Genomic DNA, 14,436 nt, shown 5'->3' with positions numbered 1-14,436 from the left:
CATATATATGTATGTACTTATATTTGGTATTCACTGCACCACTGTAACAGTAATATGGAAATGACATAAATACTCTTCAGTAGGGGATAGGTTAAATGTCACTTTCCCTATAAAAGAAAAGTATACAATTGTTTAAAAAAAACACACACACCTCCTTATATATTAATAGAGAATGATCTTCAGGGTAAATTATTGCAAAAAAACCAAAGTATAAAACAGTGTGGGCCAGGTGTGGTGGCTCACGCCTGTAATCTTAGCACTTTGGGAGACCGAGGTGGGCAGATTACCTAAGGTCAGGAGTTCGAGACCACCCTGACCAACATAGAGAAACCTCGTCTCTATCAAAAATACAAAATTAGCCAGGCGTGGTGGCACATGCCTGTAATCCCAGCTACTCAGGATGCTGAGGCAGGAGAATTGCTTGAACCCGGGAGGTGGAGGTTGTGGTGACCTGAGATTAAGTCATTGCACTCCAGCGTGGGCAACACAGCAAAACTTCATCTCAAAAAAAAACACAAAAACAACAGTGTGTATAATATGCTACCATTTGAGTAAAAGAAGAATGGAAATTCATATTTATGTGAATATGCAAAAACCTTTTAGAAACTTATATAAGTAATTAATAGTAACAATTACCTACTGGTGATGAAAGTGAAACAGTACCTGACATACAGTCAAGTCTCAATAAATAGAAGCTGTAATTACTCCTCTCATTAGTGCTATCTTCATCATCATGAAAACACATCCTTAAAATATATACACAGAATACATTCAAACTAAATCTATGAGGTAAAAAGACAAATCTCAAATATTCACAGGCTGACTATCTAGTTGGAGCTCTAAGTCCTTCATTTCCTCTTCAAGGGTAAGTAGCTTTTGGCCATCTTACCGTTGGCTATCACCTCCACAAGAAAGTGAGCTGAGGAAATAATTCCAAAACAATCATTTTATTCAATTTTGATCAACAGTTTTTAATAAACAGCTTTTGGAACTGAAAGAGATTATTAAAATCCCATAGCACGACCTTCGAAAATTATATTTGAAAAAACTAAGATTCAGAGAATTCCCCAAATTAGGGACAGCTCAAAAATTTACAGTCTGTTCTTAGTTAAATGCTTTTTCCATTGTATCATTGATAACATGGGGGAAAACAGAAAAGAAGTTAAATTGAAATCAGTTATCCTTGCTAAATCCACTCCCCTCATCCTTTATTATAGATAACCAAATTTGCCAAGGTCACATCCCAGGAACAATGACAGTAAGTAGAGTACAGGTCAACGGAGAACTAAACAATTCAGCCCGAGGACTAAGCACTGAATGAACATCTATAATAAAATCTGTAAAGTTTACTTACACTAGAGATTGTCAGAGGCATGTTGAAATCCTTGCCGCCTTGCAGCCGGAAACCCCAAGGAGCTGGGCCAACCAGTGACACACTGTAGTTGCTCATGGTTCTAATGGCTTCAAGTCCAAAGACAGAAAATGAAATGTGCTGTGAAAGAAAATCAGATGATTAACAAAAATGTTTACTTGAAACCCTAGAACATAAATTATGTTTAGTATTTTGTTGGGGGGCTGAGAGGATATAGAAAATAAGTCTCAATTAAGTTCTTCATTAATTTCAGTTTAAGAACAGCAATCTGTGAGCTAATATAAAATTTCTACACTCATGGCAATTTCCATGGTCTAAAAATTCCCTATCAGAATACATTTCTAGATACTTAACCTGTTTCACAACTTGCTACAATCCAATTTTGCAGCTTCTTGCCTGCAAACTTTAACTCAAAGTACTTTACAATACTTCACTAATGTAGCAAGATTTTATTTCAGGTTGAATTCAAAATTATTTTCTCCCTCCTTCCACTTCATGTATTCTTGTGTCTGCAATTGACAAGAGTCTTTCAACCGCACTTACTTAAATTCTAAGTTACTCCAATATGTGAAAGAGACTGCAAACCAGTAGGCTCCCATTCATGCTTTCCAAATACTAAATTATTTACAATGAGAAGCTGTTTTTCAATGCACAAAACTATTCTCTCCAATCAAGAACTACAACTTGTATTTCCTCCTATAGGTACATGGTATTTTCCACACTTAAAGTGATATCTACTTTTCCTTCAGATAGTCAATGATAGGCAATACTCTAGTACAGTGATATGTCAGTCACAATCTGCTTTTGTTTTATACACACACCTCACCAGGCAGAGAGTAAGCATTTGCTACTCAGTGAATAAGATTATGACTAAATACGGCAGAAGTGCAGGGTTAACCTTAATGCATTCAAATGGAATTGGCAGTTCAGAAAAGAACCAGTGCTTCGGTGCTTTCTTTTGCCTGTTTTGCTGTGTGTGGTGATGACTCTCCTAGTAGCACTTTCATATAATTTTTAAAAAGCAAAAAAAAAAAAAAACTTTGAGTTTCCTATTGTTTGTTATAACGGCAGGAGAGAGAGGAATGAAGTTTTATTTTGTTTTAATGGAATACTAAGAAACAATAATTCTAAGAAGTATTAAAAACATAAAAGATATGTAATTTTATAATTTTAAAAACATCCTTCCTTGGAAAAATCTAAGCTATTCAACCAAATCACCACCTAATATTACCTGTCTTAAAATTTTTTTAACCCATTCAAATTTCTAGCCCACCACCCCAAATTCATAGTCGCAGACGTAGATATTTGAGCCATAGGTATATTTAAAGCAAATATTCCTTCTTCTCACAAAGGGAAAATGGGGCAAATCTTTCAAATAAACCTGGTTTTTAAAGAAAAATTATGTCAGGGAAAATAAAAATTACAGAAAATTGTATCAGAAACCGAAAAAGCTTTTCTACTAGCGTGGTAGTACACTGAACTACAAGGCAATAACACATTACTTAAGCATTGAAGTAACAGGCACAGAGCACTAAAAAAGAGCCCAAGGCCAAACCGGAAGTCAAACTGTATATATAGGTGAAAAACTACTAGTGGGAAGCTAATAATGAGCCACACATCATTCAATTGCTTTCCCGCTATAAAAAGAGAAGATTTTCAGAAAACTAATAGAAGGACTGTCCTGATATTGACACAATACAAATCAGAAGCGTATAAAACCAACTGGTATTTCACAGCCAGCCTGCCATCCTTTATTAATCTTTAACTTGTGTCTGGGGAAGAATATGAAAATTAGGTTCAACTTCCTCTGACCCCATTCTTCCCTACAAGAAAATGTATTTCATTTAGATTATCAACCCACGTACATGCAACTTCCCTTTATTTGGGAATTCCCTTCCTAACTTCTCTTATTTGTTATTAAAATTCCTAGCACTGGCAAGGTCACAGCCACACTACAAAACCAGTGTCATTTCATTTTTAGTCACTTTAGTCATTTTAGTTCGTTCATTTCTAGATTCTTCTTCTGCTAGCTTCATTTGGAATTCATTTGGCTTAAAACAGTCTGTGCCCCAAGCAATGGCAATATTTTTATTGGCCTTTCCAAGACTCCTCCATCTGGTTATTAGTGCCCAAGCCCTTTCTCAAATACCAAGCAGGCAGGAAATAGCAGCATACTCTTTCAAACACGTAGAAAAGGTTGGAATTTCTGTACAGTTATGGATTTTATTTTAGGGAAAGTCTAAACAATGTCTTTGCTCTAGTACTAGGGAAGGAAGCTTGGTATTTCCCATACTTGTATCTCAGCTTCTTTAGTGAGCGGGGGAAAGGAGAACTCAAGATGAACTACAGAGAGTGACCAAAAAAAGGCCTGAAATTAAAGAGAAATATCTTGAGATTCTCTTTCCCCGCAATGGAGAGTGAATGTAGGTAGAGCTGAAGAACTAAAGTCACAGGCACAGGATGAAAGCAGCCGACAGGACAGTTTTCCAGGAGCGATTCACGCCTAGCCTTGTTTGCCAAATAAGGCTACCGAACGGGCCGTTTCCGTGGCAGGCGGGTTCAGACGTCCTCCCCGTCAGGAAGGCGGACTTGGGATAGGATCTGGCGATCACACCCTAAATCTGCCCTGCCCAGCGCCGCCACGAATTTTCTTTCCAAGCTCTGCCCTGTCCACACACCCTTCCTTTTTCCACTTATTGTCAAACGCACTGAAGGCACAGTCTTACAAAAGCCCCAACAAGTACTCAAGTGTTAACAAAACTCGTGTTCATGACAGATGTGTTTCTTAAACAAGCTTTATTTCTGGACGCGCAGAAGTTTTCTCCAAACAGGTTACACAAAACTGTAAATATCTGGGAGAGAAATAAATGCTTCTAAGTAGCCTGAGAGCAAAGAAAAACTAACGCGCCTTTTCTGTTGAGTCCCGCTTCCTACCCTCCAGACGGGGCACCCAGACGCCACGGTGGTGCCCGGCGACGCCGGCAGCCGGGTGGGTGGGAGCGGCAGTGCCCAGGAGCCAGTCTTCGCCGGCCCTCACTACCTCCGGGCGCCCTCCCGCGTCCCCGTCTCCGCTACGCTGGTCCCGGTCGGCCCGGGCTGCGGGGACCCCAGGGCTCGCCCTCCGGCCTCACGCGGATTCCAGCGCTGCCCTTTCCCGGGCGCTCCTTTTCCCAAGCTGCTCTCCCACCTCAGCCGCTCCGCGCCCAGAAAGCACCTGAGGAGCCATCCCTGCGCAAGGAGCGCTCCCTCCTCGTCCCCAACCGGGCTTCCCTCCTCGCGCTCGGCGCACAGAGGCCGGTTCATTCCCTCTTCCCTCTGGAGATCCGAGAGGCGCATAGCCGGCCGGCCGCCACTCACCTCGGGTCCGGCGCGGAGCTGCCTCCGCCTCAGACAAGGGCTGACAAGTGACTCGCGGTGCGGGCTCCGTCCCCACCGCCCGCGGGAACTTCCGCCTCCTGGCTCTCCCTCGCCCCACCCCCGGCCCGGGACACGCCCCTCCGCTCCCGGCCACGCCTCTGGGCCCGTCCTAGCAGAGCCGCGCGAGGGCGGGGAAGGCGGCGGCGGAGCCGGGCGCACGGGCTTGCTGCGGCTGGCTGAAGCAGCTGCGGAAAGACAATTGCGCTTCCGAGTTTCGGTGGGAGTAGTCTTAGCGGATTTTGAGCGCCACCTGGCAAAGGTCTAACGCTCCGCGCGTCCGTTTTGTAGTGGGTGCATTTTTCTTTCCAGAAATTTGAATTGGCAAGCAGTTGTTCTGCCTAAAAATAGAAGGGGACTTTGGATAAATCTCTATCTATACAAGTTCAGCGGTTACTGCCTGCGTTTATTTATTTATTTATTTATTTATTTTTGAAAGAGCTTTACATGCTCTGAAAAGTGCAGACCCAGAAGTTTACCTGTCAGGAAGGTGAAAACCGATAACCCTAACAGATGGAAGTTAACCCTGTCCATCACACCAGAAGACAGTGATAACAGCGGCCAAAAGTGATTCAACCACTGAATCTTCAGTTTATTTTTCTAAATCCAAATCAATAGTCCACCTTCCAGCCTTCTATAGGGTTGCTTGATACGCCTGAGGAATTCATTCATAAGAAAACTTGAATAATGTTCAGTGAACACACGGAAAGTAACTGGATTCTTACACTGTGAATTGGCTTATAAAACGTGAAAAGGACAATTCCTAACCAAGGAGCATATAAAGCAAGGATGAATTTAATGAGGTCTGTGAGCCCCCCGGCCTCCGGAAGTGCAAGCAAAATTCTAAAGGTGAAGATCCAAAGCTGCTCTTTCCTTAACGGTAGCCACTGTGGCCACATGCGGCTATCGAACAGTTGAAATGTAGCTACCGTAACTGAGACCATTAATTTTTTTTTGTTTTACGTAATTTTAAGTAATTTAACATTTACAACTGAAGCAGGGTAACATTTCTTTACTTTTTTTTTTTTTGAGACGGAGTCTTGCTCTGTCTCCCAGGCTGGAGTCAGTGGTGCGATCTCGGCCCAGTGCAACCTCCACCTCCCGGGTTCAAGCGATTCCCCTGCCTCAGCCTCCTGAGTAGCTGGGATTACAGGCTTGCGCCACCAAGCCTGGCCAATTTTTTGTATTTTTAGTAGAGATAGGGTTTCACCATGTTGGCCAGCCTGACTCGAACTCCTGACCTCACGCGATCAACCTGCCTCGGCCCCCCAAAGTGCTGGGATTACGGGCGTAAGCCACCGCTCCAGGCCATTAACATTTCTTTTAAGCACTACATTTAAGGACTAAAGTGATGTGAAATGTAGGACTACATTTCACTTTACTGTTGAAAATGTAATGCCCAAATTGAAATGCATTGGAAATATAAAATGCACACTGGATTTCGAAGACTTGGTATGAAAAAAAATGTAAAATGCCTCAATAATTTTTATATTGATTGTATGCTGAAATCATCATATTTTATGTTTGGTTAAATGATACATGATTATGACCCGCCTCGGTGGCTCACGCCTATAATCCCAGCACTTTGGGAGGCTGAAACGGGTGGGTCAACTGAGGGCAGTAGTTCGAGATCAGCCTGACCAACATGGCGAAACCCTGTCTCTACTAAAAACACAAAAATTAGCTGGGCGGTGGTGCATGCCTGTTATCCAGCTACTTGGGAGGCTGAGGCAGGAGAATCACTTGAACCTGGGAGGTAGAGGTTGCAGTGAGCTGAGACTGTGCCGCTGCACTCCAGCCTGGGCGACAGAGCAAGACTCTGCATCAAAACAAAAAAAAAGGAATAATAATAAGATTTGATTAAAATTAATTTCACCTTTTTTTTAAAAAAAAAAAGTGGCTACTAGATAATTTAAAATTACTTATGTGAGCAGGGTGCAGTGGCTGACACCTATAATCCCAGCACTTTGGGAGGCTGAGGTGAGAGGATGGCTTGAGGGCAGGAGTTTGAGGTTACCCTGGGCAACATAGCAAGACCCATCTCTACAAAAAATTCAAAAAATTAGCTGGGCATACGCCTGTAGTCCCAGGTCCCAGCTATTCGTATTGCTGAGCCCAGAAGTTCGAGGCTGCAATGAACTATGATCTTGCCTTTGCACTCCAGCCTGGGTGACAAAGCAAGATCCTGTCTCTAAAAAATAAAATAAAATAAATAAAATTACATATGTGCTTCACATTATATTTTCTTTGGACAGCACCAGTTCGTAGCTTTCACCACATTTTTCAAAAGATGGCTTTGGGGGAAAGTATTTCCTAGTGTGAGAGCTGATTTAGAGAGTCTAATATATGTTATCATGTTTGACATCTCACCCAAAAATAAAAAAAAATAACAATAGCTACCATTTACAAATACCTACCATGTGCTATGAAGTGTGATAGTCCTTATAATAACTTTATAAAATGAATGCCATCCTCATTTATAGATAATAAAATTTAGGTTGCAAGCAATTACAGATTGCGCCAGTTCCACAGGGCCATGGCTCGAGTTAACCTCTAGGAGTCCCAACTCTGCCCCTCCTCTTCTATTTGCTGTTGATACAGTTAAATTGAGCTTGGATCAAAAAAGATTAAATACATCAACTGCAGATAGCCTATGGAGTTATCACTGGAGGAAAAGCCTCTTGAGGTGATGAGGAAGAGCTGAGAATGGGCAGACTGTTGCTTACTTATGCAAACTCCACTTTACCCCACAATTGCTAGCCTGTCTCTGAAACTCCTCCTACTACTGCAGTTTAAATCCTGGGCTATAGAGTAAATTAACCAAATGAAAGTGTCTTTCGTAGACTGATATTTATCCAAGTGTCCTCCAAAGGGCCGACTGCATAAAAATGACATGGACAGCTGGTTAAAATTGCATTTTCCTGGGTCCCCTCTGGACTCAGAATCCTTGTAGGTGAGCCCTTGGAATCTTTTTAACAAACACTCCCTCCCCACCTCCAGGTAATTATTGAACTGCAATGCTTAAAAACTACTTCCCTAGAGATAGTGCTATGTCTCCGGTTTACTGTGAACTGTGCTCAGGTAAGAACCATGCATTACAGATGGCAGCAACTTATCTCAGTTTCCTCATCTTAAAAGAAACGATAATTGTAAATAACCTTGTGAGATTATCATGAGGAATAGAGATAATATATATAAAACACTGCACAGCATGCTTGGCACCAAGTAAGGATTAAATAAATGGTAGCCATATGAAAACTTCCCTAACCAATTGATTCGATTCATGAATGTATCATAAAAAACAAGTAGAGAACTTTGACATTCATTATGCAAGTACTATGTTCTTAGTGCCCTATGTACATTATTCTACTTAATTCTTACAACCATATAAAGTAGATGTTTTTTCAAAGGAAGAAATAGAAACTTGGAGATTAAGAAATTTAACCAAGGGCACACAACTAATCAGTGATGGTAGTAGAGCAAAAGGTCTGATTCCAAAAACCATGTTATTTTCATCGCAACACACTGTCTCTTGGTAAATTCAGTAAGCCATCCAGCTCAAAGACCTGGGGAAGATGGAATGTTTTCGAAACTAACACTGCTGAGGGCCATAGAGGTGTAAGCCATAGCAAATTATGGAAATAAAATAACTGCTGAGTAATTTGTATATAAGGGAAGATGAAACTCCTGAGCCACTTCCAGGAGGGCATGTGCCTTAACTTGTTTTATAACGAATTGCCACGGGGCCATTCTGACTCCCCTTGTCTGTTTCCTTCATAACTAACATTTATGAAATGGTAGGCCATGTTTGAAGGACAGCCTGTAACTACAGACGATCAGAAGTTACTGGTCCATTGGGAAATCAAACCAATGTCCTTGGCCTCATTAACGCTACAGGGCTAAGTAATGAGGCACTGAACACAAAGGAAACCATATGAAAAGTTTCATTTTATCATAACCAGGAAAACAAAATCTTGGGGGGGGGGCATGGGAGGAGATCAAAAGATTAACTTATTTAGCAAGACGAGTTTTTAAGAATATTCCATCTAAACACAGTATTTACTTAAGCACATAAATGTTTTCTCTAACATTTTATTATCCAATCTATGACTCAGAACCTCTTGTAGCACTTCAAAAATAACAGAAACTTAATTACAACATGGCATGGCTGTGACAAGTTTTTACAGTTGCACCCAATAAACTATAAAGTGCCAGTCTTTTTAAAGTTCCTATATTACTGAGTCAATTTATCTTTTAAGTCCTAATCCTGGAAGGTAAATAAACCACTCATGAGCATTTAAAGTTTAAAATCTGGAATGAAAAGGAAGCATTAACTATTCTAATAACTAAAGACACATTTTGTAATTTAGGGAGAAAAGATAGAAGGCACAGTGTCATTCTAAAGTTTACTAAAGAATCCTGGGAGAAGGGCAGAACTAAATCAGGCATGGAGAGAGTGGAAAGGAATAATGGATGAGAAAGACTGTAAGAGCAGATCCATGAAGCCTAGGGTAACTGAGTAAATGTGTAATTGAGGAAGAAGGCAAAGTTTAAACTAGCCTCAGGGATTTAAGTCTCAGTTTGGTGGGTGGTATTCATAACTGATACTGACTGAATGAAGAGGAGCAAGGAACTATGCATTTTACTGGCAGTTTCTAGTAAGAAAAAAAGGCAATTGGTTGGTTAGTGAGGGGTATAAATAAAGAAGGATAGATAGGGTGGACACTGAAAAAAGGTATCAGAGAATCCCAAACTTGAGATTTCAGAAGTAAAGGAATATTCCTCATAAGATGTTTTACTCAAAGTCAGTTCACTGAGAAGTCTGGTGAGTGGTTGAGAGGATAGAGAATATGTGGGAGTAATTTCGAAGATGAGATGGAAACTAACATGCGTGTCAATAATTGTAAAATAATTGTAAAAATCTGTTATATGAAGACATTACAGTAACCCCTCCCTTATCTTCAGAAGACACATTTCAAGGCCCCCCAGTAGACGCGTAAAACCAGAATAGTACCTAACCCTACATATACTATGCATGAATTTCCTTTTCCTTCATAATTTCATGCATCTTAGTAACATCAGCATACAATTTTTTTATTTCCTTATTAAGTCGGGAACTTTCACCTTTTCACTTGAAGAAAGCGATTTATGGTTTCTCTTTGGTATGTCTGAAATGCCAGCATCACTACTCTTATGCTTTGGGGCCACTGTGAAGTAAAATAAGGATTACTTGAACATAAGCACTGCCATACACGGACAGTAGAACTAATAACCAAGATGGCTGCTAAGTGACAAGATGGCTGTGGGTAGTCTATGCAGCATGAATATGCTGGACAAAGGAATGATTCATGTCCTGGGTGGGATGGAGCAGGACGGTGTGAGATTTCATCACACGATGCAGAACAGCATGCAATTTAAAACATGAATTTTTCTTTTTTTTTTTTTTTTTGTTTTTTTTTTTTGAGGCGGAGTCTTGCTCTGTCGCCCAGGCTGGAGTGCAGTGGCCGGATCTCAGCTCACTGCAAGCTCCGTCTCCCGGGTTCCCGCCATTCTCCTGCCTCAGCCTCCCAAGTAGCTGGGACTACAGGCGCCCGCCACCTCGCCCGGCTAGTTTTTTGTATATTTAGTAGAGACGGGGTTTCACTGTGTTCGCCAGGATGGTCTCGATCTCCTGACCTTGTGATCCGCCCGTCTCGGCCTCCCAAAGTGCTGGGATTACAGGCTTGAGCCACCGCGCCCAGCCGTAAAAACATGAATTTTTCTAATGGAATTTTTCCATTGAATATTTTGGACTGCAGTTGACTATGAGTAACTGAAACTGCAGAAAGTAAAAACATGGATAAGGGGGGACTACTGTATTTTAAGAATGTTAAAGAAATGGACCTGGAGCAGAATTTCCCAGTTAGTTGGTTGTGCCAAGAAATTAATCTTCTCAACCTGGGAGGTGGGGCAGACTGGAATTGGAAGCCTCATCCATTTCCCCAGTTTCCAAGTTTGCTTTGGTGTGAAAAGAGTTGAGAAGCACTGTATTAGGATATCAAAAAGAGACAAATGAAAAGATCATTAGCTTTTCATTTATCTCATTAGCATTATGTACTCATCATAATGCCTTCGACATTTCTGCTAAGGAGTTAAGGAAAACGTGAAAAAAAAGGAGACAGAATGCTCACCGTGCTAATGCTCAGTTAGAAAGATCTTACTTATAAAAGGTAGTAATAGAAAACACCCTGCCCGTACCACTATACAGAGTCCTTTATTAAATTATTTTCAATTAAACACATTTGAGTATACCATTGCTTTCCTCTCAAGACCCTAACACATTATGAGTGATTCTTTTAATTATCAACATCTTTGCATAAATCACTAAAATGCTATGCACTCTTATTTAATGTCTATCATGCACCAAAGATATAAGTGATGTCAAAAGCAAATTCATCTTTTGGGAAAATATTGAAATTTTTGCTTTTTGGATTTTTTAAATTGCTGACTTTTAAAATTAGGCACTTTATTGTTTTTAGAAGCATTTTCATTAAAGTGGTATGGTATAAGCCACCATCATTTAAAATCTTGAAATAAATGTCTTCTCTTTTTTTGCATCATCAACTTTCTAACCAATAAAAGAGCTAGTACTGACTGTGAATATTCTGAATCGCAAATTTGTTTTTTTGAGACAGTCTCAATCCACCGCCAGACTGGAGTGCAGTGGCGGATCTCAGCTCACTGCAACCGCCACCTCCTGGGTTCAAGCAATTCTCCTGCCTAAGCCTTCCAAGTAGCTGTGACTACAGATGTGTGCTACCACGCCCAGCTAATTTTTGTATTTTTAGTAGAGACAGGGTTTCACTATGTTGGCCAGGATGGTCTTGATTTCTTGACCTTGTGATCTGCCTGCCTCACCCTCCCAAAGTGCTGGGATTAAAGGCGTGAGCTACCACACGCCCAGCCATTAATTGGCTTTTAAATCTCAATTTGGTATTTGGTCCTGAACTACTGATCTAATCTCTGCTGATTCATTAGATAGTCTTTCTCATGTCTGGGTTTAGAATTTCTGAAGCTTTTCCGTGAATCTTTCCATCAATAGTAGAGCTATGAGGACATAATCATTACAAGGCAAATGTACAAATGAGTTTTTTTTTTTTTTTTTTTTTTTTTGAGACGGAGTCTCGCTCTGTCCCCCAGGCTGGAGTGCAGTGGCCGGATCTCAGCTCACTGCAAGCTCCGCCTCCCGGGTTCACGCCATTCTCCTGCCTCAGCCTCCCGGAGTAGCTGGGACTACAGGCGCCCGCTACCTCGCCCGGCTAGTTTTTGTATTTTTTTAGTAGAGACGGGGTTTCACCGTGTTAGCCAGGATGGTCTCGATCTCCTGACCTCGTGATCCGCCCGTCTCGGCCTCCCAAAGTGCTGGGATTACGGGCTTGAGCCACCGCGCCCGGCCACAAATGAGGTCTTAAAGAAAGTGGCATTTTGGATTAGAAAGATCCTTGGAGAAACCTAATCTTAACATGCTTTATTTACAGGAAAATCTCTCCACCTGAAAAATAGTACCTCTACTATTTTTGGTTTTAAAATCCATTTATATACTCTGGGAAACCAATATTTTGGTTGGAAGGTACCCACATTTATAGTCATAGTGGAATGCATTAAGGCATGTCATTCCTAGCCAAAATGTAAGGGATATAGTCCTAAGAGTGATGAATCAATGCATTAAAAATCTGATTAAAGCATAGAATTGTTTCTAAAATAAGGAGTACTATGAAAGAATGATTGTGGATCAATAACATATACTAAAACTAGACTATCCCACTGATAATATTTAATTTACACATCATAGCAAATTCTGCCAGTCTGTGCAATATGCACATACCTATCAACATTTAATTTCGTAAAATTAATTCTGGGAATATTCTCAAAGCCACTTTCTCTCAACTGTGAAAAGGTTAACAGATGAAGAAAATAAGCAAGACAATTTTTTAAACTATGGAATATGAAACTGGAATCTAAATATTTTCACGATCTGATTATTCCACATGACAAAATGTTTTCTAAGCAATACTCTAGCCAAAGTTTGATGCCTGCTTCTTCTCAGAATTTAAAGGTATGAACAAAATAACAGGAGTTTTGCTAGGTATGAATAACAAAATATAACCATTTTCAGTTAAATATTATTTTACTCATTAATGCTTACATTTTAAAATTCATGGAAAAATGCAACTATAAATGTTATCAATAGTTGTCCTGTAGGTGGTGAAACTTGCTGTCATTTTATTATACTTCTATTTGCTTTTTATACTTTCCAAATTTTCTATGAAAATATTTTACTTTTATAATAAACTAAAAATTAGGAGTAGCAGTATTAGTGCATATCAATACACATAATGTTGTTATATACACATACTTTGGTTATATACATTCATATACACAAAACAAATACCTGTGGAACAAATGGGAATTTTGAATTATAACAATTTCTTATAACATTTAATAAAAGCTAAATACTCTTCCGAATCCTTCATATATATAGACTTATTTCATCCTCACAGCAACCTAGGTACTTATTATTTTAGTTTCTTCAGATAAGAAAATGAAGACACAGGGTTAATGTAACTTGCCCACAGTTGTACATCTAGCTAGTATAGGCAAAGCCAGGTTTTAAAGCCAGACAATCTGCCTATATGAATATGTACTTAACTAAAATACATGGCTGCTGTTACAGAGTATATTATGGAAGTTTGTATCTCTGGAATTCTGTCTCTCTTTTTTTTTTTTTTTTTTTTTTTTAGACGCAGTCTCGCTCTGTCACCAGGCCGGAATGCAGTGGCGTGATCTCAGCTCACTGCAACCTCTGCCTCCCGGGTTCAAGCGATTCTCCTGCCTCATCCTCCCGAGTAGCTGATTCAGGATCTAATTCAGGATCATAAACTTTCTTGACTGTTTTTATGTTTTGCAGAAGTGACACACAGCATTAGGTAAACTAAAATAGGGTTTTAGTTATAATAAAAATTAATTATAATAAAAATCACTTCAGGATTGGGAGATAAATCCCCAAACCTGATTGTGAAAAATATTTTCTCAAATAGTTTAAGCTGAAATCATTATTTCTTTTAAGATTTATAGCCTTTCCTACAGAAAGGGGGCTCTCGATAATAATAACTTATTTTTCAGTATGTGAAAAAGCAGGAAAACCAAATTTAAATCTTCACAGAATGTTTGGTTTTCTCTATGAATTTCTTCTAGGAAGGAAAATATGGGGACATATATATGGTTGTTCCATTAATACCAATCATCAGAATTAAATCTAAAAAATAAAATATGTACAGGTTTGGTCTAGGTAAAACCAAACTACAAGACATTTTAAATATGTAATTTTATTTTATTTTAAAATTTAACCCAAGTACTTGATATGGACACACCTTAATTAGTCTTCATAGAGCAGTCTTAATCAGTTATATTAAATGGTAAAAGATAATTTTGATAATTTTTTAAACAAACACCCTGAACACACCAGTTAAAGTAACACAAAAAGAGTACTGTGAAAAACATAGGCAAAATAAATACCACATTTTCCAAATTAACATCAATTGAAACATGTATTGGACTGATAAGTCTCTCTGGAAGATTTAATCTTTAGGGGGGAAAAAAACTAAAGACAT

At 39.7% G+C, this 14,436-nt stretch overlaps 1 protein-coding gene across 13 annotated transcripts in view; it reads right to left on the bottom strand.

The window, feature by feature from the left end:
* Nucleotides 1-4,878, bottom strand: part of PDLIM5 (PDZ and LIM domain 5) — a 214,637-nt gene extending 209,759 nt beyond the window's left edge. For all 13 annotated transcript variants that reach the window (XM_033214840.1, XM_033214846.1, XM_033214841.1 and 10 more), the window contains exons 1-2: nucleotides 4,730-4,878; nucleotides 1,355-1,492 (exon numbers count right to left, since the gene is read on the bottom strand). In XM_033214840.1, coding sequence (XP_033070731.1) covers nucleotides 1,355-1,450 — 96 coding nt within the window. In that variant the 5' untranslated portion in view covers nucleotides 1,451-1,492; nucleotides 4,730-4,878. The remainder of the gene's footprint in view (nucleotides 1-1,354; nucleotides 1,493-4,729) is intronic.
* Between the last annotated feature and the right edge of the window lie 9,558 nt (nucleotides 4,879-14,436).

The sequence above is a fragment of the Trachypithecus francoisi genome, unplaced genomic scaffold, assembly GCF_009764315.1.
Source record: "Trachypithecus francoisi isolate TF-2019V2 unplaced genomic scaffold, Tfra_2.0 Lachesis_group1, whole genome shotgun sequence".
NCBI classification, from domain to species: domain Eukaryota; kingdom Metazoa; phylum Chordata; class Mammalia; order Primates; family Cercopithecidae; genus Trachypithecus; species Trachypithecus francoisi.
This window is presented reverse-complemented; position numbering and strand designations above follow the sequence as displayed.